General features: G+C 47.5%; 1 protein-coding gene across 18 annotated transcripts in view; it reads right to left on the reverse strand.

Annotated features, from left to right (window-relative positions):
- Positions 1–3,076: 3,076 nt before the first annotated feature.
- Positions 3,077–24,675, reverse strand: part of MICAL3 (microtubule associated monooxygenase, calponin and LIM domain containing 3) — a 235,862-nt gene continuing 214,263 nt past the window's right edge. For 15 of the 18 annotated variants that reach the window (XM_058744271.1, XM_058744280.1, XM_058744273.1 and 12 more), the window contains 4 exons: positions 13,614–13,679; positions 10,800–10,899; positions 10,575–10,648; positions 3,077–10,487 (listed from right to left, as the gene is read on the reverse strand). In XM_058744271.1, the coding sequence (XP_058600254.1) occupies positions 10,303–10,487; positions 10,575–10,648; positions 10,800–10,899; positions 13,614–13,679 (425 nt within the window). In that variant the 3' untranslated portion in view covers positions 3,077–10,302. Of the gene's footprint in view, positions 10,488–10,574; positions 10,649–10,799; positions 10,900–13,613; positions 13,680–22,469; positions 22,521–24,675 lie in introns of all 18 variants that reach the window. The other 3 variants (XM_058744278.1, XM_058744289.1, XM_058744274.1) reach the window with 2 other exon arrangements.

Here is a 24,675-nt window from a genome sequence, read left to right on the forward strand (position 1 = left end):
AGTGTCTGAATGCTTTCCCATCAACACGGAGTCTTGGCTCTGGGCCTTGAAGGATATGTGGGTCTGGAAGGCAGGAGGATCTAGAGAGGAAAACCAAATAACTCATGCTAGAGGAGAGGGGAGGATGGCTACCTTCGGAACCTGGGCCTGTGGGGCAAAGTTCATGTTCATACCCATTATGACTCACACTGCACAGGTGAGCTGTGAAAGCTGGAAACCTTGTGGGTTTTTCTCAGCCCTGCCTGGTATGTGTTGGCAGGTACGGCCTGGGGGAAGCAGTGAGAGGCTGGCTCTGACCCAGCTTCCACTCCATGCCTTTGCTGGGCTTTACCAGTCTAGGAGTTCCAGTATTACCTTAGCCCTTCCCCTGGACCTTGCTATCGAGCCAACCAACAGTTGTCACTGAGGCTCCCACTCAGGGAATCAAGGCAGAGTGGCTTTCAGGGGGCTGAAATGTCCCCTCGCCGAGCCTGGCTTTCATCAGAATGGGCTCCAGGGGAAGAAGCAGACGGGAGCTTCCTGGGGGAGGTGGGCTGACTCTGCCGAACAACTGGGTCCTCCATCGTTTAACCACCAGGGCCAGCCAGGTCATGTGCTCCCTAAGCTCTCCACCTTGTTGCTGCCCTTCCTGAAGTTAGCTCATTGGGGGTTGGCTGAATCATACCAAGCCAAGGGAAGGGAGTGAGGATTCTGGAATGGAGAGCGGGCAGGGGCCTGGCTATGACTGGCTAGAACGTTTTACATGGTGGTTTGTCAGAGGGAGGGGTGTTCAGAAGAGGGAAAACCAGTGTCCAGAATCCTGTTTAAAGACGCACGGGCCAAGAACACCATGTGGCAGAGTGAGTGCTATATGTGGGATTTTGTGTTCTTTGCAGGGAGGGTCATGACTCTCATTGCTGTGAATCCATGCGCTCCAGAGTGGGAGCCTGGGTTTGAATCATGAAGGCTAGAAGACACATGCTTTACATTACATGAAGTTTCTTGCTCTTTATTCTTATGTTGGACTTTCTCCACATCTAGCCCAACTCTGTGGCTTCCTTTCCTAGCAATGCTGCACTAAGCTTCAGGTGTCATCACTAATTTCCTGGAGGCCAGACTTCGAGCAGCTGCTGTTGGTTCCCGTCACAGGCGCTGGGGCAGGAACAGCTCCTGCACCTCCTAGAAGGCACATCTGCTTGTGGGCAGGGGCCCGGGTTCAACCTTGAGGGGAGAGTCTGTGTGTGGTTCTGGTGGCTGGCATGTGACTGCGTGACTCAGCAACCTCAGAGGGATAGGCACAGTGCCCACAAAACTCAGAGCGCTCAGCATCTCTGATCTCTTTTTGGTCCCACAACCACTTTATGAGGTGTAGAGTGAATGTTACTTTCCCATTTCAAAGGTAGAAAGCAGGTTTGGGGAGCCATGTCCAAGATCAGCCAGGCAGGTGGTGGCCAAGCCAAGCCAGATGCCAGGATCTGAAATTGACAGATTCCTAGTTTCCCTGATTCCTGGTCCAGTGCTGATTCCACACAGCCAAGTGGCCTCGGATATAGAATTTTCTTCTGATTGGGGGTGAAGGAGAGAAGGGGATAGGACTCTTGGGATCATCTTTAAAGGGGCATAAGGGAAAAGGGAGGGGGCAGGGGAGATCACTGTACTGGCCTGGAGGGAAAAAAAAGATGGGAAATGTTTAACAGTGGACCTACCCACATCCATGGAACCAAGCACATCCATGGCACTGCCTGGAAGGGGCCCTGCAGACACTGTTCTCTGTGTGGTGAAAACCAGCTTCAATGCTACACATTGGCCTCCTTCCCCGGCTGAATTTAGTGCTCAGCTCTCAAAGCCAAGTTCAGTTCTAGGCACCTGAAGGCCCAGACACATCTGTTTATGTTGAAACGCTCTTCAGTTGCCAGGTCCAGGGCTTTCTAAAGAGTTTATTTTGTAAGTAACCCCTACACCTAATGTGGGTCTTGAACTTACAACCTTGACATCAAGAGTTGCATGGTCCAATGACTGAGCCAGCCAGGCGCCCCCCTGGCCTCCAAATCTTGACCAGGTAAGAGCGGAATGTACACAATCCCCAGCCTGGGGGCCAGGCTGCCAGGACGCTTCCACCTGGAGAGGCCAGCAGGCCCACCCCTCCACCATCACCCAGCACTCCGAAGAGCTCTGGTGGGCTGCACTCTATCCAGTGCCATTCAATCAGTTCTGCTGGTTAAGGCCTCCTCCCAGGTCAACCCGTCAATGCCCTCCTCCTTATCACAGTCCTGGTTTGAAACGGACAGATTTTTCATCCCTGATCACATAGCTAGGTTTTGAGTCCATGTCTTTTTTTATTTTTATTTTTTTTAATGTTTACTTACTTTTGAGAGACAGAGAGAGAGACAGAGCATGATGGGAGAGGGGCAGAGAGAGAGGCAGACACAGAATCTGAAGCAGGCTCCAGGCTCTGAGCTGTCAGCACAGAGCCCGATGCGGGGCTCGAACTCGTGAACTGCGAGATCATGACCTGAACCGAGGTTGGACGCTCAACCGACTGAACCACCCAGGCGCCCCCAAGTCCATGTCTTTTTATTGCCCTTGAGAGTCCTCTCATCCTGTCTTCTCCCTTCCTCCATTAGCACCTGCCACCACAGCTGTGCCACAGCTCAACTTCACATGCTCGCCCTGAGATGAAAAAGCATGAGGAAATGCTGAGACGGGGGTCCTCAGCCTGGGCAGAGGGTTGGGGAGGAAGACAATTTTTCTGCCCGTTTTTTTCTTTCAAGATACATAGTAAGATCAAGGGAACGAGAGGCAGAAATATTCTCCTAGCTCGCAGTGTTTTTTCCAATCCACACACAGTTGTAGGGGGCAGGTAGAAATGACTGGAGCAGGGGGACAGGTGGAAGGAGACATGAGTAACAAGCAGGGACACAGCTCACCCACCCCCATGGGTGCTGGCTCTGCTGGAGGCCAGACCGGGTGGGCAGGTGGTCCTGGCACCTCAAGGAGGGAAGGCATCCTTGGAGCCCTTGGTTTTATGGGCACATCCCGGTCCCACTGGGGGTGTGAACTTGCTTGAGGGGAGAAATGATCCTCTTCCACACAGAAGAAAAAAATAATGACCGATTTTATTTTGGTTGTTGCCCACAACAGGAGTGCAAACAGCCAGAGGTTCAGTGTGGACCCTGCTACACCAAACTGAAAAGTTACTTTCTACTTGTTTCCCTCTTTCCTTCCCACTAATGACTCTAAAAGTCATGAACAGGGTCGGCGGGGCTCTTCACATACATAGGCATGAACTTATTTTACATTGTCAACCACTGCGGTCAGCATGGCAGGCATACCCTCTACCTACTCTCCTCAGGCACGGTGTTTCAGAAAACTCGTCTGACCTTGATGCTTCTTCCAAATATCTTCCCATAGGAGAACTTGGTGGGTGTCCTGGGACCGCTCTCTGCATCTTCCAGGAGCAGGGGCCAAGGCCTGTTGGGGTGATTCATTCAGAAGAGACAGTCTGGGGTGACCACCCCTCAGGAGTTAAGGCTCTACCAATTCTGGATCCCCTGGGCTGTAGATGAGGCATCAGGGAAAAGAATGAGGTGTCCCCCTGAACCCCCACCGACCGAGCTGAGTGCTGGTTTGTTCCCAAACTGGTATAAGGCACCAAGTGCTGACCCAGGGCCAGCATCTTCCAGCCTCACCCTTCTGCTTCCCCAACCGGATTTTTACAGGTGATTTTAAGAACAATGTGATGAAGACTTAAAATGTTAATTCTAGGGCCAGAAACAGTATTCTGTCCCAATATGAAGGCTGGCAAGTAAGTCTGGCCCTGGTTACATTTTTAAAATGGTACTTAATTCTTTAAAAGCATTAAAAAAAAAATTAAATAAAATGCAGCTGGGGAAAGAGGGCTGTTGGCTGTCAGGTGCTTCTTGTTTTTTTCTCCCACGGGAAAGACCTGGCATTTAAACTCTTAGGGAGACAACCTGAAGGCCACATTGCCAGATGCTGGATATTCATCCAGACTTCCCCACCAAGAAACTCACTTTTTCTTGTCACTTGCTGTGCCAGTTGCCCGTGGTGCATGTGAGTGAACCCTTGTTCTTTTGGCTTTTGATCAGCACCATAATACTAATACACCCTAGCTTTCACTTGGATGAACCCCTTCTCCTTGGTAATGACTCTGGAGGACTAGGGACCTGTGGTATGTCCCCTGGAGTCACTGCTGGGAGAGCAGGTCTGGTGGAGCTGCCTCAAGATGAAGGTGGAGGTGGCTGGCGGGTGTGAGGAAAAAGACTGGAGTGTTGTCCTCTTGAACTGAGAGTGCTGGTTTGTTCCTAGTAAGGCACTGAGTGCTGACTCAGGCTCAGCATCATCCAGCCTCAGGCACGCATCCAGCAGCGACCCATCTGAAGGTTCTGGAAACACTGCCCATCTACATCAACCTGTCATGAGTAAGTTAAGTTCCTGAGAGGAAACAGAAGATTCAGCCCAGCATTTTAAGTAATTAAGAGTAAATGCACAACTCCGTTGGCTCACCAGATAGATCTGCGATGAACCCGGGTAGTAGGGAGCCAGACCCTAGAGGTGCTGGGACTGCTTCCCCTCAGTCCTTCTCAGGTTTCTTCAAGGTGAACATTAGTTACCATCATGAAAGATGTCTGCTCATCTACAAAGGCCCTGATTGAAGAATCTCAAACCCTTCAATGCTTTGCCCTCCCATGGATTCTGTGGGTTGGTTACCAGGGAGGGAGGCACTGACAAGTTAAGTGATAGGCCTAAGGCTTCCTCTGAAGTCAGGGAAGAGGCAGGAATGAGTTTCATGTCTGAATGCCAACCTTAATCTTGCCCGACTCACATTCCTTACCACTCTCTCACATGTGGACACAGAAACCAGCAACGTTACTCTCATTTCATAAGTTGCATGAGGCAGCCCCACTCTTGTACTGGGCACTCTAAATGACCCTTCCCCTGGATCTGGGGATGCTCCAGCTGCCTATGTGGGAGACCATTCAATGCAACTGTAATCCTCCAGGCGCTGAGCTGTTTACTGTTACAAGATCCTCAACTTAGATCCTGCTTTAGCCTGGACCCTCAGTTGGACCCTCCTGGGTCCAAAGGCTTATATTCAGCCTCCTTTAGAGCTAGAGGTCCACACTGGTTCAGAAAGGGCATACTGACCATGAAAAGAAGGTGCGTGTGCGCACATGTGCACACATGTATATGCATGCATCATGGGACGCAGTCTCCTCTTCCATATGTCTTAGTAATAAGGTGGCTTCTCAGGCAGAGGCAGCCAGCACACATGGCCTCCCACAGAAGCCAGGACTCCAGCTTCCTTGTTTAAGCCCCACCTATAAGACCTCAGGGCAGAGGACACAAGGAGTGGGGCTGTCACAAAATGCTACCTGGTGAAGTTTGACAGCAATAGGTGGTCCATATGGGAGTGTAAAAGGTCTTTGTGACCCTGGGCACCTGGTCTAACAGGCTCCTTGGTTTAGTGTATGAGGTGCAGCTCTGGCCCCCTGGGCTGATGTTTCAGTGGGACAAAATCCACCTGAGAGGATGGTTTCTTACCCTCTTCACTAGCATTGCTGGGAGGGGATCTTTTGAGCAGATAACACAGAGAAGGGAGTCTCCTTAAGGGGACTGGCCAGCTCATAAAGTAAAATAAAACAAAACATTCTCTCCATTTACCATTTTTTACTCTGATTCCTAAGAAGGGTTCAGGGGGGATTTCAGAGACATAAGACATTTCCTTCAGAGTTTCTTGGAAGGAAAGGGGGTATGTGTTTCTGAGGTGCACTTACATAGGGCTTATGTAGCGTTCCTTTCTGTTGCCTGCCAAAAACAGCAGCCATCATTTCCTGCCACCTGGGGCTGCTGTGACCTGTGGTCAAATCCTGCTTGTTTCCAGCTCTAATCAAAGCAAGACCTCTGAGGAACAAAAGGTGACTGGGATCAGCACAGGTGACTACCAAACTCCAGCCTTTCCCAATAAGCATGTGTCATACATAGCCACAGAATATTCACTCAAGCTAGTTATATTTTTTTCTACCTAAGATAGGGTCCTTTCTTCTTTCTGGGATAGCTGGCAATAAAGCTGAAAGGCTCTAGGAGCCAGCTTCCATGGCAGTGACCTCTAGGCTGGGCAAGGCTCACCTCAACACATCTAGTGCCATTTTTTCTTTCCCTGCTGTCTGTTACTGCCCCAGAGGGAAGCCTTGTGCCTTTGGGATTAGTTCTATGGGTGACAACAAAGTCAGCTATCTCCTGACAGGTCAACACACCAGAGAAGGGGAAAAGAGCTGGAATGTGTCTCCATCTGGAGACTAACCCAAGAGGCTTCTTGTAGTGAAGAGAGAAGAGTTCATCAGGATTATTGCCTTCAATCCTTTGGGGATGGTTCCAGTCTAAAGATGGGTGACATCATCTCTCCAAGACCCTATGCTGAATGTAGATGGGGACACTGACACATCTAAACAATTTAGACCTGGAGGCCGCAGACCCCATGCCACTGGGCTTCCCGGTTAGCTGTATCAAAGGACAGAGGTGAGGCAGGCACAGAAGCCGTGCTGGCAAAGAAGGCTGCCAGGACCACAGGACCACTTGGACTTGAAGAATAGCTTCTTTTCACACTAAATTGTTTCAGGAATTTTCTCAAATGATAGCAGTTGGGGGCTGAGCCAGGATAATATGAAGGACTAAAAAAAAAAAAAGCACAAACTAAAAAACAAAAAACAAAACAAAGTTGTGTTCTTTAAACAACCTTGTACACACACCCATGCATATGCCAGACATAAATGATGTGCATGGACAGCATCTCCCTAAGAGAGGCAGGTAGTGGAATGTGGAAATGCATCCTGGCTCACTGCCAAGTCCAGTAAAATGACCTAAGAAATACTCTGTATTTCCGGACGCCTGGGTGGCTCAGTCGGTTAAGCTTCCGACTTCAGCTCAGGTCATGATCTCACAGTTTGTGAGTTTGAGCCCTGCATCGGGCTCTGTGCTGACAGCCCAGAGCCTAGAGCCTGCTTTGGAATCTGTGTCCCCCTCTCTCTCCACACCACCCCTTGTGGTGTGCTTGTGCTCGGTCTCTCTCTTTCAAAAATGAATAAACATTGAAAAAAATTTTTTTAAAAAAAGAAATATTCTGTATTTCTTTTAAGAACTTTTATTGCGCATAAAATGGCCCATTCCCCTTCTGCCTAACTGGCAGCTCAGTTATTACCACCTTCCAATTTTTTTCCTTTAAACCTCCTGCCCCACTGAAAAATTTCTTCTTCTGAAAGGATAGTCTATCATTGCTGGTCAAAAGCAACTGGAGGATAGTTTGAGGGCAAAGGCCCAAATATATCACCTGAGCAGGGTTAGAACCTCACATGGAGTCCCTTAGACTCAGGAGTAGGGGTGCCTACAGCCTTCCCTCTAGTGACACTGGACTGGTTGTCCACTGTATTGGCCTTGTGTTTGGGCTCAAACTCTGGCATTTCATACATATATATACACACACATTGATGTGTGTATATTTATATATATATTCTCTGTCTCCTGCCTTCAAGAGGACTTAAATGTCAGGAAGGGGACCTGCCTGGAGCTGCATGCATTTCCAGAGTTGGAAAACATTTCACGCAGCATGTCACCAGGGTACTAAAATAAACTGCAAACTAGTGGTTATAAAATGGGAGCTTTAAAAAAAAAAGGTGCACTACTAGAACCTGAAGTCGCAACACCATTGGGAGTGGAGAACTGGCAAACATTTTGCAGGCTGGTGGATTTTTGAAGCTTCTCTGCAGAGTCTTCAGTCTCCCTTCTATTAACCAGCAGTGTGCTTCAGCAGAGTGCAGAGTGTTAAAAGGCTGACCAGTACTGGCCGGCAGCAAGGGCAGACGGTAACATCTGGTGCTCCTGCTACATTAAGCTACTTACAGCACATCGCTATGGCTGCTGCATCCCTTACCAGCCACTTCGTAAACTGCTTCCTTGTTCTGGGATTAGCAGGAGCCACAAGGGATGCAGGCACAGCTCTCCTGGGGCTTGGCTAGTTAAGGTGGCATTCAAGAGGTGAAGCAGCTTAGGGACAAGGCCGCCTGATGAAGGTCCTGTCTCAAGTCCAATTTTACTGGAAGGTTGAGGTTTAAAGATAGAATCTAGAACACCCACCCCTCCCCTTTTTAAGAAAAGCATAAAAATGGAGATTCTGTCTCATCAGAAAACAGAAAGTGAAGAAGTCAGAGCTGTGACAGCTGCTAGCAGCACATCTGGATTTCCACAGGAGAGAGATGGCAGCCTTCGGACAAAGTGAAGAGTTAAGACAGGTTCTTTGCTCCTTTGTACCAAGAATGAATGTTCAAGTTGAGGCATGGTGTGGGTCCCCCTGGAGGTTCCAAAGTCAGCACGGACACCTGATCTAGGCTGCCTTGAAGAGCTGCCAGGCCTCTGTTCTCTCTACACTGGCCCCTCTCCACCAGAAGTCTTCTGCTAGAGGACCCTCCCGGATTGGCCTGGCCCTGACAGGAATCTTCCCTGGGTGGACCGCATGTCATTGTGTGGCTGGACAAGCCCTGTGCCACCAGATTTTCCCACACCATGGCTCTATGAGCTGCACAAGGCCAGTCTCTGGTTGAACTAGGAGAAGTGAGCAGTTTGGCTCAAGGAGCTGGTTACATGGTGCTCATTACCCCTGCCTCCCCATGGAGATCTGGGTGCAGAGGAGGTCTGGGATGGCGTTAACTGTGAGAGACCAACCTAAATTCCAATATGTGCTACAACACTTGCATCTCTGTCTGGTGGGACCTGAGGCTGGGCTGAGGGGAATTCTCATCAACTAGATGGATTACAGGGTCCCACCATACACTGTCTCGGCCAGCTTGGAAAAGGACTTACCCCCAAACTTTAATAAATATGCTGTGGGAGGTGAAACCCTGGCACCAAAGCAGAGGAAAAAAAAAAAAAAAAAAAAAAAAAACGGGTTCTGCAGAGCCAGGGTTCAATAGAGAGATGTGAGTGACATCTGTGCCTTTTGGCCTGGCCTCAAACAGTGCTGAAATGTACCCCTGACAGATGAATGGTGCAGACACAAAAGTTTGGTACCACAGTAAGAGCGAGCCAGGTGAAGGAGAAGGTGCCAGACACAAAGTACAGGAGGGGACAGAAGAGCTACAACTAAGAACCCACACAAGGGTCTCAGCTGCTCCCTAACGCCAACTGGGTCAGCAACACGATGAAGAAGGCTAATAAATAGACAGCTGTAACAGCATTCAGTCAGTTTGGGATGGGACTGTGTAGGACGCAGCAGACACCCCCATCACTCCTACACCGGGTGCCACGTGATCAGTGTCTCTAGTAAAGATATAAAAATGAAGTTACTTCTTTTCAAGTATTAAAAAAATAAGTTAATTGACAAAAAGGGTCCGAAGCGGCTGAGCGTCTTGCCAGGTTGTCAGCTTCATTTCAATGTGCAAACACAGGAAAAACGTCAAGGAAAAAGATAATCTCCTGCCCCGACGTGAAGCGTTGAACAGTGACAACGCCTGTCTGTCAAGTGGGGGCTTGAAATGTCAGGCCTCATCCTGTCCCCCAAAGTCAGTATTTTCCAGTGTCAAAATTGTTGTGAATTAAAAGCAGAATGCAGCAATCCACAGGTCTCAGGCCAGAGCCAGAGAGAGGCCTGGGACATTTGGCCACCAGGGGTCCAGTGTGTGGTGCGGGGGTGCCGGGGAGCAGACCCCTCCTGGGTCCTCCTTCTTGCATAATGAATTCGGGAGCCAGCCCGCCTTCAGGTCCTCCTGTGATGCCGGCGTAGGCACTGACCTGCTGGCCACTGCCCCCTCCCAGGTTTTGATTCACATCTTGCCTCCTGGGGGGTGTTCTTCACTTCTTTGGTGGTGCTTCAGGGAACATGAAGACGATGGCCGTCCCTTCTGCTCTGTGGAGGCACACCCTGGCGGCTGTGGTTCTGCCAGAGAGGGGGCAGCTTCCGTCTCTTACCTCCTCCCGTGGAAGGGGCACCAGTCACCGTGCGTCCTTGGGGAGCGTGCAGGTTCTCCTTTTCCTGCGTTATGTGTCAAATGCTCTGTGTTCCTCTCTCTCTGGAGCGGGAAGTCAGGGTGGGCCTCTTCCAAGGAGGCTCTGCCACCTCAGATAATCATCCTCGCCTGGGGTTCCCCATAGCACAGACATTTGACCCACTTTTCAAGAGGCACGTAGACATTTGAGTGTAAACTCCCAGGAGGTGCCAGGTCTTCTCAGATCTTGCATCCGGGTGGTTTTTGGAAGAACCCAGCTTGGCTCAGGCAGATGCCACAGACCAGCCAGCCAGAGCACGGGTAGAACTCAGGACCAGTTCAGGCTGAAGCCTTTAGACAGCATGACGGCCTCCAGGTCTTTGTCCTCCTCTTTTTCCCGGAGCCGCTGCTCCTCTAGCAGGGCCACGAGGGCATCTCTCTGCTCCACCACCTCCAGCATTTCATTCAAGATCTTTTTCTCCTCTGACAACTCCTCCTCGGTTTTCAGGTGATCTGGGCAGTGGCCAAAGACATTAGGTCTACAGGACCAGGAGGCAGCAGGCCCACACCCAGCTTTCCAGAGCGCACTTCCCCTCTTACCTTCCACAGCCATCCGCTCCCGAAGTTCCTGCTGCAGTCGGCTCTGCCGGTCCTCAAGTTCCAGCTCCCGGGCACTGGGATTGGGGGCAGGGGGAAGAGGGAGACAGTGACTTGGGGACCATATTTCCCCATCGCCTAAATTAGGAAACAGCTGTGCTCCTGCTGTGACAGGTGCTGAGCTGATAGCCTCCCCCATAGGTGGGTCCCCAATCTCAGGCCACTCACAAAATCATCAGCTCTGACTCGTAGCGCACCATGGCATTTTTCTCTTGCACCAACTTGAACCACTCCTGCATCAGCTTGGGGTCATCTTTCTTGCCCATGCCTGCCAAGAGAGAGGGTACATCAGGCGCAGAAAATGTCTCCTGTCTACCCCGGCCGGCAGGAGTTATCACACTGGGGCAAATGTGCAAAGAGAGCCGAGCAGGATGCTGCCGGAACACTCCCAAGCCAGGTCCAAAGTTTGCCTACAGACATGGAGGGGGCCACCATGCCTACCCCCAGAGCCTAACGGAGTCTGTGCTTTCCATCTGTCCTTCCCAGGCCCAGCCCTCACCCTCTCAGTAACCTGGTCACAGCTTATTTGGACCACTCCTGCTCAGTGGTTTGTTCTTGGTATGTTTTAAGTGCCTTGCCCTCCTTTTTCCCATTCAGCATTTATTTGGTACTTGCTATGTACTAAATCTGCTGAGGAAACCAGTCTCATGAATGAGGCAAATGCAAATTTATAAACTGCACTTACCCCTCCTTTTAAATTACCCTCATTAACCCAGCTCTCTTCTGGGCTACTGCCCCTCTCTGGGCCACTGACTGGTACTGATGCTAATCATTTCTTTACATCCCGATCAACGAGGTACCTTTTCTGAACTTCTGGCCCATCAAGTTTCCTGCATTGTATATGCAGTACATCCCAGGATTGCTATCAGGTTTCTCGCCAAGGGCAGAGAAACACCAGCAGACCCTAGAGGCTAAATAAGGCAGTATTCTTTGACCCAATTCCAGCAGCAGTTTCTGGGGCTGGTGCTCTACACTAACACATGGCCGATACCTAAATCTCCATCAGGGGCAGCCTGACCCTGCTGGGCTTAATTGAAACAGGAGGACAGAGGAAGAACCTTCCAAGGAATGAAACCACCCAAGGAGGGAACAAACTCTTTTTCCTTGGAACACAAAGAAGCTCATGGCAAGGGGCACCTGGGTGGATCTGTCGATTAAGTAGCTGACTTTTGATTTCAGCTCAGGTCATGATCTCACAGTTTGTGAGTTTGAGCCCCACGTCAGGCTCTGTGCTGACAGTACAAAGCCCACTTGGGATTCTCTATCTCTGTCTGTCTCTCTGCCTCTCCCCTGCTTGAGCTTGCTCTCTCTCAAAAACAAATAAACATTAAAAAAAAAAAGCAGTAGCAGCTTGTGGCAATAGTGTGGTCCTGCCTGAAGCAAAATACACATTACATCAGTGGTCTTCAATATTTTGGGATTACAAACCATTCTGAGAATCTCAGGAAATCTAGGGACTCTCTTCATAGAAAAATGCATGTGTACACATCCAGCAATCTTATATAAACTTCAGGGTGTTCATGGGCTTCTTGAAGTCCACCCACGGGCCCCAGGTTAAGAGGTGTTGGACTGGGAAATCTTTCAAAGTGCCTTCCATTTTATGACTCACTTGGCTGGATGTCCCATCCCAGTAAAGACCAGACCCAGAAACATATGGAATATACCCTCAGGTGGGACAACTCCCCTGTATCAAACTCCTTTCTGTTTTCCTACATTCTTCCCATCTGACTTCCTTGCACACGGTTCAGAGATAACTCTCTTTCTGCTAGGTTGTTTGCTTGACACACAGGAGGCCCCTGCCAGTTAGTCTTTCAACAGGGGCCACACTCTGGAGAGGCAGAAGTGAATTGCACTCACACAAGCAGGGGTTAGTGTTTGCACTGTGCCTGGGTGCACATGCAGCTATGCTTCCAAGGTGAAGTCCTGTCCCTGAGTCCTACTCTGAAGGACAGAAGCTCTCACCTGACCGGCCAAGCCTGCCTCTGTGGAGTGCTGGGGTTTCTGGGGACAAAAGCTCTCCTTACCCGACCCAATAGACTTGGTCCTTAGGCTTTTAAAGCAGCCCACAGCTCAGTTCCATGCATTCCTTTCTGAGCGTCTCTGCACAGTGTGCCCACATGGCCATGGAAGATGGAGCCCTGAGGCATGCAAGCTGCCCAGTGCGGCAAGCTGTGAACGCACTGGGAGGTCTCTCCCTCCTTCCCACCTCCCCATGTGCAAGGACAAAAATTCCATTGGGAGACATCCGAACACTGCTCATGAGCTATGGTAGAGACTGTTCACAGCCGATGAGCAAAGGTATATGGCGGGGTGGGTGAAAGTCAAATGTGAGCGCCATGAAGAGCAGAGTAAGAAGTTAGCAAGGGTTAGTCATGACCACACTCCCCTTTCCCCTTCCCACATGCCTTTTCAACAACAATCTTATCACCACAACAGACTTCAAATCAGACAAACTTAAAAAAAAAAAAAATACACACACACACTCAGCAAGACACAGGGTAGAAAGTTTGCATCTAGTGCTGTTTTGTTTTGTTTTTGTTTTTTGTTTTTTTTTTTCTGGAAAATAACTTGGGGACATTTGACCAGTCTTTGTAAGGACAGTATTCCTCGACGACACCAATAGAAATCTCTGCCACACAGGTAGGAGTTTCCTCACCTGTGTCCCTGGCCCCTCTATCTGCTAGATTTGAGTCTGAAAGGTCCAGCCACGAATACTGGCATAAATCATGGGATGCTCAGCTGCAGCCTGAAAAGCCCCTACCTGGAGGCTCTCTGGCTCCCCTCTGTACCCCAGTCCTCCCCAAGACAGTCAAAGGGATACTGTACCTTGTAAGAAACTGCCACATACTCATAGAGTTTTGTAACAAAGCTTTCAAGTGTCAGAGAAAAAGAGAGAAATAACTGGATTTTGGGTCCCTGTTTGACTAGTGTTGCTATGACCCCTGAGAGGCAGTGGGGATGAGGTTGGGGGAGTTACGTTACCTTCCTGGACACAGCAAGGGCAGAAGGAGAGAGGTCTACGCCGTGGAGTCCCGCCACTGGGCTCAACTTCAAAAAGGACCAAACAAGGAAAAGGAAGAGGAGGAGACGAAGAAAGACAAAAAGGAAGAGGAGGAGGAGGAAGAGGAGTTTGGAAGTGGAGAGGGACAGGGAGAAGGTGAAATAAAAAACAAGCAGAGGACAAAAAGCATAAGAAGTGAGAAAGGAACAACAGGAGGAAAAGAAAAAAAATACAAGAAATGGAAAAGCAGAAACAAGGGAAACAAAGTCTACAAATGAATTAAGTCCTTTTTTCAGCACGGAAACTGAACAAGAGCAGACCCAGGCATCGGGCATGTGGCTTCAAAAAGGAATGCACGTGTTCCCTTATGATGGTGGGTGGCTCTTGGGGTGAGTGGGATGCTCCTTCTTCCTCTGTTCCTTACTGGGAAGGTGGTGACATCTGGGTATTGGGTTCCCTCCTCAAAAATACCCAAAGCCCCTGGGACTTGTCTGCTTATCTCTGTGGAACAGTTCATGTTAAATATGTGGCCAACACTGCTCCTAAGTTTGCAGGTGATAACCTCGGGTCACCAACCAAACCTGTGTGAAATATTCTAAGATGTCACCACAGACGCATGCACTCCACGTAAAACTAACCCTGGGTAAGTCTAAGGGATTGCCATGCCCACAGAAAGAAGCTCTGAATCTATGGAGGCAGCACCTGACCTTGGGATGGGCTTCCAGGGCTGATATCTGTAATGCTTTGAGTTCTGATCCAGGGTGACTTGAGGGAAACATAACTACACAGGGGCAACTTCCACCAGTCCATCTCACTATCCCCCCATGTACCAGGGAGAGATAACCACCCCCTTTTCTTCTGCCCCTCCATCTCCACAAAGGGTTCCAATGCCACATCTAGGGGAAGGCTGTCATACTTTGGACTGGAAGACCAAAAGGGGTGAGCTGACAGGACATGCCGAAAACTCACAGTAACAATGCTGGTAAGAGTCATGGACGGGGCAACTGAGAGAAGACAGTGTGCAGAGAGACATGTCTAAGACTTAGGGAGACCTGATGGTTACCCAGGAGGAGGGAGGGGAGCCCAGCAAGGGACCATCACAGAACCACCAGGGCACACACAGGAGACACAGGCTCAGAGAAATGGCCTCAGAACTACAGGGAGCAGGGGCAGTTTTAGGATTAGAACAGGGTTTAAGAAATAGACCTGTTTTAGTCAATAAGAGGGCTAAATAGACAAGCTATTGGTTGATGGGCCCTTCTGCTTTGCAAATGCAGGCACCACATTTTCCCTTTCTTTCACGCCCTTCAGTGTTCATCATAGTGCTTTGTGCACAATGAACCTAGTATCAGGTAATACTTCAAAACTAAAGCCAGAGACTTGTTTGTGGGTATGCATGTGTGTCTGCAATGTTGATTACATCCAGGGTTCTAAACAGACATGACTGTGATCAGCTGATGCACTGGGGTTGGGAAGAAAGGCTCCTTTCTCTGCTTATAGCTGACCCACATTCAACCTTCTCTGTTTCAAAGTGCAGACTCCCCGTTGGTGCTCAGAATACCTGGATAAATCTCATGACACACAATGTCAATGTAACATTCTCTGTTGCTTCCTGGTACTGATATTATATGCAAACACACCTGTGGTGCAGAGTGGAACAGTGTCCACATTCATTAGCAAGGGACAGTGACTTGATACACAACCAACACAGTTGAGCCCATGTACCTGCATGTATGTTTAAATGTGTTTCTACTTTCTGGATATCACAAATGTAGCTTTTAGTTCTTTTTATGTGGACCACATCCTCATACACCCTTTCCAACACAGACGACAATATGAGGTAACAGGATATTCAGAACAGAAATTAGCAAATGAAATTAGAAAAAGGGACATCAGGTAAAGCAGGTGTTAAAAAAAGTGTTAAAAAAAAAAAAGGCATTATCCTAATAACAGAAGGCAGAATGGGAACCCCTGGAGAGGAGCTAGTGGAGCTGACAGGATGCATGGTTATGACTTTCCTCTTCAGACTTTCCTTCATGCTCCAAATTCTAAGTAATAATATATACTACTTTAATAATCAGAAAAAATGCCCAATAAATACTGCTTTAAAAATAAGAAGGGGAGCCTGGGTGGCTCAGTCGGTTGGACGTCCGACTTCAGCTCAGGTCATGATCTCACGGTCCATGGGTTTGAGCCCTGCATCAGGCTCTGTGCTGACAGCTTGCTCAGACTCTGGAGCCTTCTTCAGATTCTGTGTCTCCTTCTCTCTCTGTCCCTCCCCCACTTGTGCATAGTCTAACTCTCTCAAAAATAAATAAATGTTAAAAAACAATTAAAAAAATTGTATGGAAACCAATTTGGCAATAAATTATATTTAAAAAAATAAAAAACCAAGATGAGAAAAAAATTTTTTTTGGTTCTCAAAAAAAAAAAAAAAAAAAAAGACAGAGAAATCAAGGGGAAAAAACCAGTTAAACAAGGGGAGTTCCACCCAGACTTGAATCTGAAGTGAGCATGCAAGGAAAGCACAGAGGTACTGATTTTGAGTGTAATTTCTTTGCCTTTTTTGGAGATGTGAGAAATAGATGATTTGGTCCACTAGTTCTAAGAGCAAACATATCATCAAGCTTATGGCAAATACGAGTTTTTTAAAAGTTTATTATGGTTAAAGTGCTAGGGTGCTAGGTCTCTGTGTCTTTGTAATGGGTACCGTATGTGTCACTTATCAGACTATTTCGGTGTCTCCTGAGGACGGCAGTCATCACCTCTGAGCAAACCCAGAATTTGGTCCTGGTTGGAGGCTTCTCAGCAGCAGGTCCACACTCTCATCCTGGACTACTCTGTCTGCCTTCCAGATGCTGCAGGCTCACCTGCCCCACTTTCACCCTGGCAGCAAACTCAACTTCTTCCTCTGAAGCAGTGCTTTCTTTTGAGAGGTGGCCACCATCAGTGGTGCTCTAGCACCCACTCATCTTGACATCTGGGGGCAGGGATGAGATGGGTCATTGGATTTTGAAAAGTGGCAGAATATCAGATTTAGTGGGATGCATGTAAGAAGCATGAATAGTGCTTTCATTTCAGAACATTCTCACATGTATTATTTCATTTGAGCCTTACACTGGTCCCAGGTGGCTACCTGGACAGGCATTAGCTTCTCTATTTTCAAGTGAGGGATCTGAGGCTCCAAGTAGTGGCACAGCCTGGCTAAACCCTTAATCTTCCTCTCCCATTCTGAACTAAGAGTTTGCCCTCTTTTTTTGAACATTTTTTTTAATGTTTATTTTTGAGAGGGAGAGAGAGAGAGAGACAGAGCAGGGAAGGGGCAGAGAGAGAGAGAGACACAGAATTGGAAGCAGGCTCCAGGCTCTAAGCAGAGCTGGATGCGGGGCTCAAACCCACAGGCTGTGAGATCAAGACCTGAGCTGAAGTCTGATGCTTAACCAACTGAGTCACCCAGGTGCCCCAAGAGTTTGCCCTCTTTAAAGGGCCAAGAGGGACGCCTGGGTGGCTCAGTCAGTTAAGCATCTAACTCTTGATTTCGGATCAAGTCATGATCTCACGGATTGTGGGAAGGAGCCCCATGTTGGGTTCCATGCTGGTAGCATGGGGCCTGCTTGGGATTCTCTCTCTCCCTCTTTCTTTGCCCCTCCCCTGCTCACTTCCTCTCAAAAAAACCCCAAACATTAAAAAAAATAATAAAGGGCTAACAAAGGCTCTAGGCAAATCTAGCAAATGGCTGCTGGAAGCAGCTGGGAGAAGAGTCACACATAGACCCTACTCAGAATGCCAGACCAGGAAAGCTGGCAATGTCATCCCTTCCTCCCATTATTTTGCAGAGGCCCAGACAGGTTAAGTGACTTTGCTGGGCATATGGTGAAGCTAGGACCTGAATCCTAGGTTGGCCGCATTCTCCACACTACCACTTTGCCCTGATCTGTTTGGATACCTCACTCTAGACCCTGCCTCTCACATGGCCCGGGGCCACTCCAGGAGCAAGTTGGTGGGCCAGTCTCCAGGATTCTTGAACAAAAATAAAGGGGATGTCCAGGTCTGGTATACAGCTGAGAAGCAGCTGTGGGCATCTGCCTCATCCCAGGTACTTATCTCTTCCCATGATACAGGCTCCCAGTTCTCATTGTTGGACAAAGGAGCCCTAACCACAGGCTTCAGGGTCTCTACCTGCCTGGTAGACCATGTGGAGACTCTAGTCAGATGGGCTAGGGAGATATCTAGATTCCAGAAGCCCCAGCCTGGGACTAGAATGTTCCAGCCTAGTACTGTGCACCAGAGACATGAGGAAAATGGGCTTTTTATAAGCTGAATCACCACTTGTATTTTCACACAAAAATACAGAATTCTAAGTGATCAGCTTACAAACATCATCACCCTTTTACAGGCTCAAAAATTGCACCCCTCCCCCAACATTTTCCCTTTTGATACACCATAGCTTGTTTCATGTACAAAAATCTGTAAAGTACCCCTGGGTTAGATGACTTCCTTTCCAGCTACATATTTGGAAAATCTTGCAGAAAGTAAGAGATTCTTTTTCACTTCCTTTTGGTCTCTGAACAAGCTCTAGGTGTCACGGATAGGAAACAGGTATGTTTATTTCTCAGTCACATTTCGTGCTTCTATTTTCCTGCTGCAGTAGCTCTGGGCCAGTCTCCGTGGGCCAGCCTGTGCAGCCTTCATCTTGCCTGGGTGGACTTTCACTCATTTCTCAAACTTGTTTTTGGTAGTAATGCTACTATATTTACTGATAACTGAGCCAGCATTGCAGCAATACCTTTTTATACAATTCATCCTACAGATACTACCAGAATGTTGTTCATCTTTTCATAAGGGAACATCAGGGGCATTACCTGTCATGCCCAAGCTCCATCTACCAGATTAGCCTTGCAGAAAGCCACATGCCCAGGAAGGGGAGAACTTCTTGGTAATTCGGGTATAATGAACAAGGCTTCCATTGATTTTCTTTTGTGTTTTTCAGGTTACATAGCCTGAAGCAAGGGAAGACTGACCAAATGTTTTGTTAACTAAGGTTATACTCAACTGTTCTGACTCCTCAACCCAGGAAACCCATTTGCTCATATTAATGCTATGCTTCTGAGAAGAAGTAGCCTTTGCATTGCAAGGCTGAGGTGCCCAATCCCAAACTCAGGGGCAACGACGAACACTTTGGCCCTAAGAGGGAACCAAGTTGGCTGGTTTGCACTGCTGCTGGGTGGTAAGCAAGCATCACGATACGGTGGAAGGTTTCTGGTCTAGCAGGCCCAGTCTACATACACAGACAGGGCTAAGATGTGCCTTGTGTTATAAAAGCCCAGTGTAGCATGAATCTCTAGATTGGGGAAAAAATGAAGCCCTCCTCCAAAAAGAAAACTAAAAAAGCATGTAAGAATGGAGATCCAAGGTATACACATGCAAACACACACACACACACACACACACACACACACACACACACACACACACACACACTTGGAAATCTCAAGGATTTTAAAGTTCCTAAGCAAAAACAGAGCAAGGCTAATAATGCTCAGACCAAAAGACAAGTAAAAAATGTACCAACATCAAATTAAGGGAAGCCAATAGAACAGAAAGGGAGGGGAGGTGAGAAGGCCTGGGGTGAGCCTTCCTGTGTCTTTGCCCCAACTCACCAGCAACCATGAAAGACCACTTTCCAGGCCTTTCTGTTACATTTTTAAACAATTCATGTTCTTTCAATTTCCCTTTGAGACATACAAATCAAATGGGGAGGTCTTCGAAAACGAGAATTTAGGTATATGTTTTTAATTGAAAGTTCTTTGGAAGAGAAACAGTTTTTATATCTAAAGATTTCCAATCATCTATCTGTTCTAGTGCAAAAAAATGTGGTGGCTGGACCAGTTAGGGAGGGCCTGCTCAGTGTCCTGGGGAAGAAAAAGGAAAGGGAGTGAGGTCACTTGGGGACACTTCCTCTCTGGTACAGGGTTCATTATATGCCCTTCTAATGGTTTCTTTTGAAACTACAAGATTCAACTATATGAAGAAGAGATCTTTATTCTCTATACTGTGTGGCTCAAAAAGAGACTTTTGATACAGGTTTGGAACTTAATATAGTTAGCTGAGGACCACTGAAAGACCCTATCCAAGCAATATAGTTTACTAGGCAGAGGACTGGGCAGGGATCAGGAGTGTGGACTTCTGTGGGCAGGATATGGAATTCTTAACACCTGAACACTGCTTGGAGCTTCATCTCACCCACCTGATAAGATCGGTGCTGGGGCCCAGCAATGGGGTTGCCCTGTAGTCTTTTGGTGATGTAAGAGTAGAGAAACAATTATGCTCTATAATTCAGGCTCCAGATTTCAAAAGGGCAATTTTTCTTCTCAAATAATGAATATTACCAAGTATTCTAAGAATGAAACACCAGCAGAAAGTGAAAAGGGACCTAATTTTTGGCATCTATGTTTTCCTCCTGGAGCCGGGCAGGAACAGGGGCCAGAGGACCCTTTCTGCCAGGGGTACAAATCACTCCCGTTAGAATAGATGACTCTTTTTTGCTTCATTGGTAGGACAGTAGCAGCTTCTATGTGGTGAACAGAACCACAAGAGAAGTTTAAATTTAACACAGAAATCATAATGAGCTGGCAAAAGAGGAAGCAATGAGTTGATGAGAACCAAGTAGCAGGGGCTATAAGGTATTTGATGGTGGGGTATTTTAAAATTCGGAAAATACACTGGGGTTTCTTTTTTCTTTTAAAAATTTTTTTTAATGTTTTTATTTATTTTTGTGACAGAGAGAGACAGAGCATGAGCAGGGGAGGGGCAGAGAGAGAGGGAGACACAGAATCGGAAGCAGGCTCCAGGCTCTGAGCTGTCAGCACAGAGCCCGATGCGGGGCTCAAACCCACAGACCGTGAGATCATGACCTGAGCCGAAGTCGGACGCTTAACCGACAGCCACCCAGGTGCCCCGGGATTTCTTTTTTCTACTTATTTCCTTTTTCTCTGAAATTTGATGGAATTCTAAATCTGAGAGGCTAGAAGCTCTCAAGTCAGGGACACAGAACTGAAAACAGCCAACAACATTTTATCACCCAAGCATGGGAGTGCAGCAAACAAAACTAGACACACAAGGTAACCAGTGGCAACAGGATCTTGAGCTGGAAGGGAAGGGTGAATATAACGATAAAGGAATGGGTTTTGACAGTTCCTTCTGGGAGATTTTAAATTAAAAAAAAAAAAATCTTTTTCACACACTGAGATTCGTTTTTAGGATTGACATAAACATCTGCCAGGGCATGTTATGAGGAGGTGGGAAAGGAGTCAAGGATATTAGACAGGAAATGGGATTTGTTAATTGGAATGCAAGCATCAGCCCTTTTACAGCATCAATGGCCATGAGTATGGAAGTCCCTGAACACACCAGAAGCTCTGGGGCACTGAACGGATCTGAAGAGGGGTAGGTGTCCATGGGACCCTGGGGACAGAAAACAAGCAGCGACCAGCAGCAACCCAACCGACCCGAGGTCAAGAGCCTGTTTCCTTACTGCTCAAGGCTAACAATATGGAATTGTCATACAGTAGAAATCACAGAATTATGTCCTTGGCTTTCAAATGAATGGGCCACGAAGTGACTCTTAAAAGGATGGGATTATGGCAAAAAGTGATAGACAATAATCTTTGCCAGTTCTTGTAAGACAACTTCTAGGCAAAGAGCCTGTAAGGGGAGATGAAGAGGTCAGAGGGACCATCCAAGGATGCAGGAACTCCAAGGAGGGGCCCGAGTCTCCCCTGGTTAACCTCAGGATCAGCTGCTTGACACTCCTCTTAACAAAACTGCCCAAAGTCTAGAAATGAGACTCACGGATTCGTTATTACCCTAATCAAATACAAATGGTAAGCTTTGTATAGTCAAGACATCAAAAATCGTGAATTCCTTTAAGGCAGTGGTTTTCTTGCTTTAGAGGGCATGAGAGTCACCTGGAAGGTTTGTTAAAACACAGATAACCATGCCTCACCTCTAGAGTTTCTGATTCCGAAGGTCTGGGATAGGGCTTGGAAATTTGCATTTCTACTAAGCTCCCAAGTGATGTTGCTGATGCTGCTGGTCCAGAGACCATACTTTGAGAACGGCTGCCTTAGGCTTTTCCTATCTTCACTGAAAAGAACTGCAAAGTAACCTCCATGACACAGCGAGGAGGGAAGGACATAATTATAGGCATCTGTCAACACAGCCTCAAGGTCAGTGAATTTGGGCAGAAATCACAACTGCATCTTTTTCCATGCACTTGGATCTTTTAGGGGAAATATGAACGCAGCCTAATGAAAATGGGTGAGGCTGAGTTCTTTACACGTTTGGTTCTTGAGTGTGACTGGCAGTGAGATTCCTAGTGGATGTGATACCTACATGTAAGGAATGAGAATGAGATTCAGGGCACAGGTCATACTGGGGAAGGAGAGAGAAAATGTGTGTGTGTGTGTGTGTATGTGTGTGTGTGTGTGTGTGTATGTGAATGCATGTGCATGTGGGTTACTACTGTCAAATGACTAAACTATATTAGAGGGACCAGGATGCCGATGTGAGGTTGATGGGGAAGGGTAGGTGAACTTTTATTAAAAAAAATTAAATTAACCCAGGGCAACAAAGGCTATCTCAAATCTTCCTCTGGATTATTTATGTGCAGGGGATCCAGCATGCTGCTCCATTATGAGCTGGAAAAGGGCCTGTGCTTTTGCCATTTGGTTACCAGGTTGATATCTTCTTGTTGTTTGTGAGCAGAGACTGGGAAGGGCGGGCGGGGAGAGGGTGTCAGCAGGATTAGTGTCAGCAACAGATGCTGCTATACATACCACCCAGATGCAAGTCGATGAGGTCACTGTAATAAGACTCTCCCCAATAGTCTACAACAAGGAATTGGTGAAGAGAGAGTTACTGGATCACATAACCCTCCTGTGCCCCCATACCCAAAGCAATCAATGACATGAAGCATAAGAAACAGAGATATAGCAAGAAGGCGAGGAGAACAGCTGGAGAGCATGCATCTAAGTACATTACAATACACACATGCTGTAGCTACATACTTCCTGGTGGTGGAAGGGAGTGCTCACTAAAAACCACAAGTGATACAGTTAATAGCCAATTAGCAATGTGATTGCTGTTTAGACCTCTGATCAGTTAAGACAGAACAGAAGCCCTTGGCTTTGCTGGGAATCCTGCCCCTGCTGGGACTCAACTGCATCTAACTAAGATTTTTAAAAATTCAAGGGCAGATCAGGGGCTACTTACTACCTTTTTACTGAACATTAGAAGCCCCAGGCTGAGACACTGAAGGCAAGATATGAACATCCTAAAAAAGCTCTGCAAGGCCACCAATCCTTAGGTTTAAAGGCAGTCAGAGCTCTCCCAAGAATTCACCTGTAACCCCACTGGTGAGCATATCAAACTCTTTGCAGAACCACTTTCACTGGATAGGTTTGAGATGAAGGAAATCCTGTTTCTTCTGAAGTTAGGCCCAACTTCAGCCAGACTTCTTTTTAAAAGCACACAATGAACCGTGACTATTTGCCCTAGGGCTCCTGGAGGTCTGCTGGCCACAGGAACTCCTTGCCTTTCAGCTCCACGTGGCTGTGCAGCACGGATGTGACGTTCTTCACATGCCTGAGATGCAGAGACTGGTCACTGCGGAGGGCCTGAGCTTGGGCGGATGGTCCTCACGCTCTCACAATCATAAACATATGCAGAGTCCAACAAAAGTCAGCTGCTATGTGTTACCCTTTGCCTCCAAATCTCTCAATCTAAATGCTGATCCTGGCAGCCTTTTGTTCTACACGAGGGTTTCCCCTTTAAGAATGGACAAACCAGAAGGCAGAATGTAATCCTGGAATGGTTTTTCAACTCATGGTCAAGGCGGATTCAGTGGTTTAAATTTGAATCACAGTTCCAGAAACAAAAAGGGTTTCTCAGGTGCTCCACACTAGAAATCACATGTGCCCTAGGCTTGAAGGCTCTGAGCCTAACCCTGTGGCCCAAATATATGTGAGCCTTAGACCAGTGGAGATCAACAGGATGGCAGGTCCGTATCAGATCTCTTCTCTGGAAGGGCAGCCTGGCTAACACTCGGACCCCTTCAGACACCTATGGAGGCTTGAGCTCATCAGGCAGGACAGGATGGCAGGCTCAGCCAGCTGTGCACCCTCAGGGAAGGGACGAACTAGCACTGCTGGAAGACTCCAAACTATCATGCTCAACTGAGTCTATCTCCTTAAGGACTCAGCCAGGAGCAACCAGACTAACAAGAGGAATGGAATGTAGAAGCAGGAGAGAAAGGACAGCCAATGTTCACAGTTCAGCCTCAAAGATGATCTCTGCCAAGTAGGATCAGGGCCACTGAGATTTCTGACAAAAGACGAGCCTTGGAAGCAATATGTTTAAAATAAGAAAAAATACGTTTGGAAATACATTCTCATGGTAGGAGTTACTATATCTTGAGAATTTCCCAAATGCACCATGGGTAAATCTCCCAATGGAGCTACCAAAGCCTGTCTTTAAAAACAGGATAAATATGTATTTGGATGAAGGTGTTTTGATAAAGCTTTGCTTACAAGAGTTTGGACTAGAACAATGGTTTTCAAACTGTTCTGTGAAACCCTAGGGTTCTTCAAGTGGTCTTCCAACTAACTGATTCACAAGTACTTTGAACTCCTTTCAAACTTACACAAGACACACCACATTCAGAAGTCTGATATGCCAACTTTAACCCACTGAAGACCATCAACACATCAATCTGTGCTATCAGGCAAACTTGCTTTTGTGAGGCTCTCAGGACCAAGTTTCTTCGGCTCTGTGTGCAAGTATCTGTATCTGCTGAAAATGTGTTAGGGAAGAGGATATCTTACATATTTATTTAAATTCTGGTCTGCAAGTACTTATCAACAATAGTATAGGACAGCATCCTGGGGAACCATCACTCAGTGAGACCGAGCCTGTCAGAGCAGCTCCTGTCACAGTGCGGTCCTCTAGGAGGATGACATCCATGCTATGATATCACAGCAGAGT

The sequence above is a fragment of the Neofelis nebulosa genome, chromosome 8, assembly GCF_028018385.1.
Source record: "Neofelis nebulosa isolate mNeoNeb1 chromosome 8, mNeoNeb1.pri, whole genome shotgun sequence".
Classification (NCBI taxonomy): Eukaryota; Metazoa; Chordata; class Mammalia; order Carnivora; family Felidae; genus Neofelis; species Neofelis nebulosa.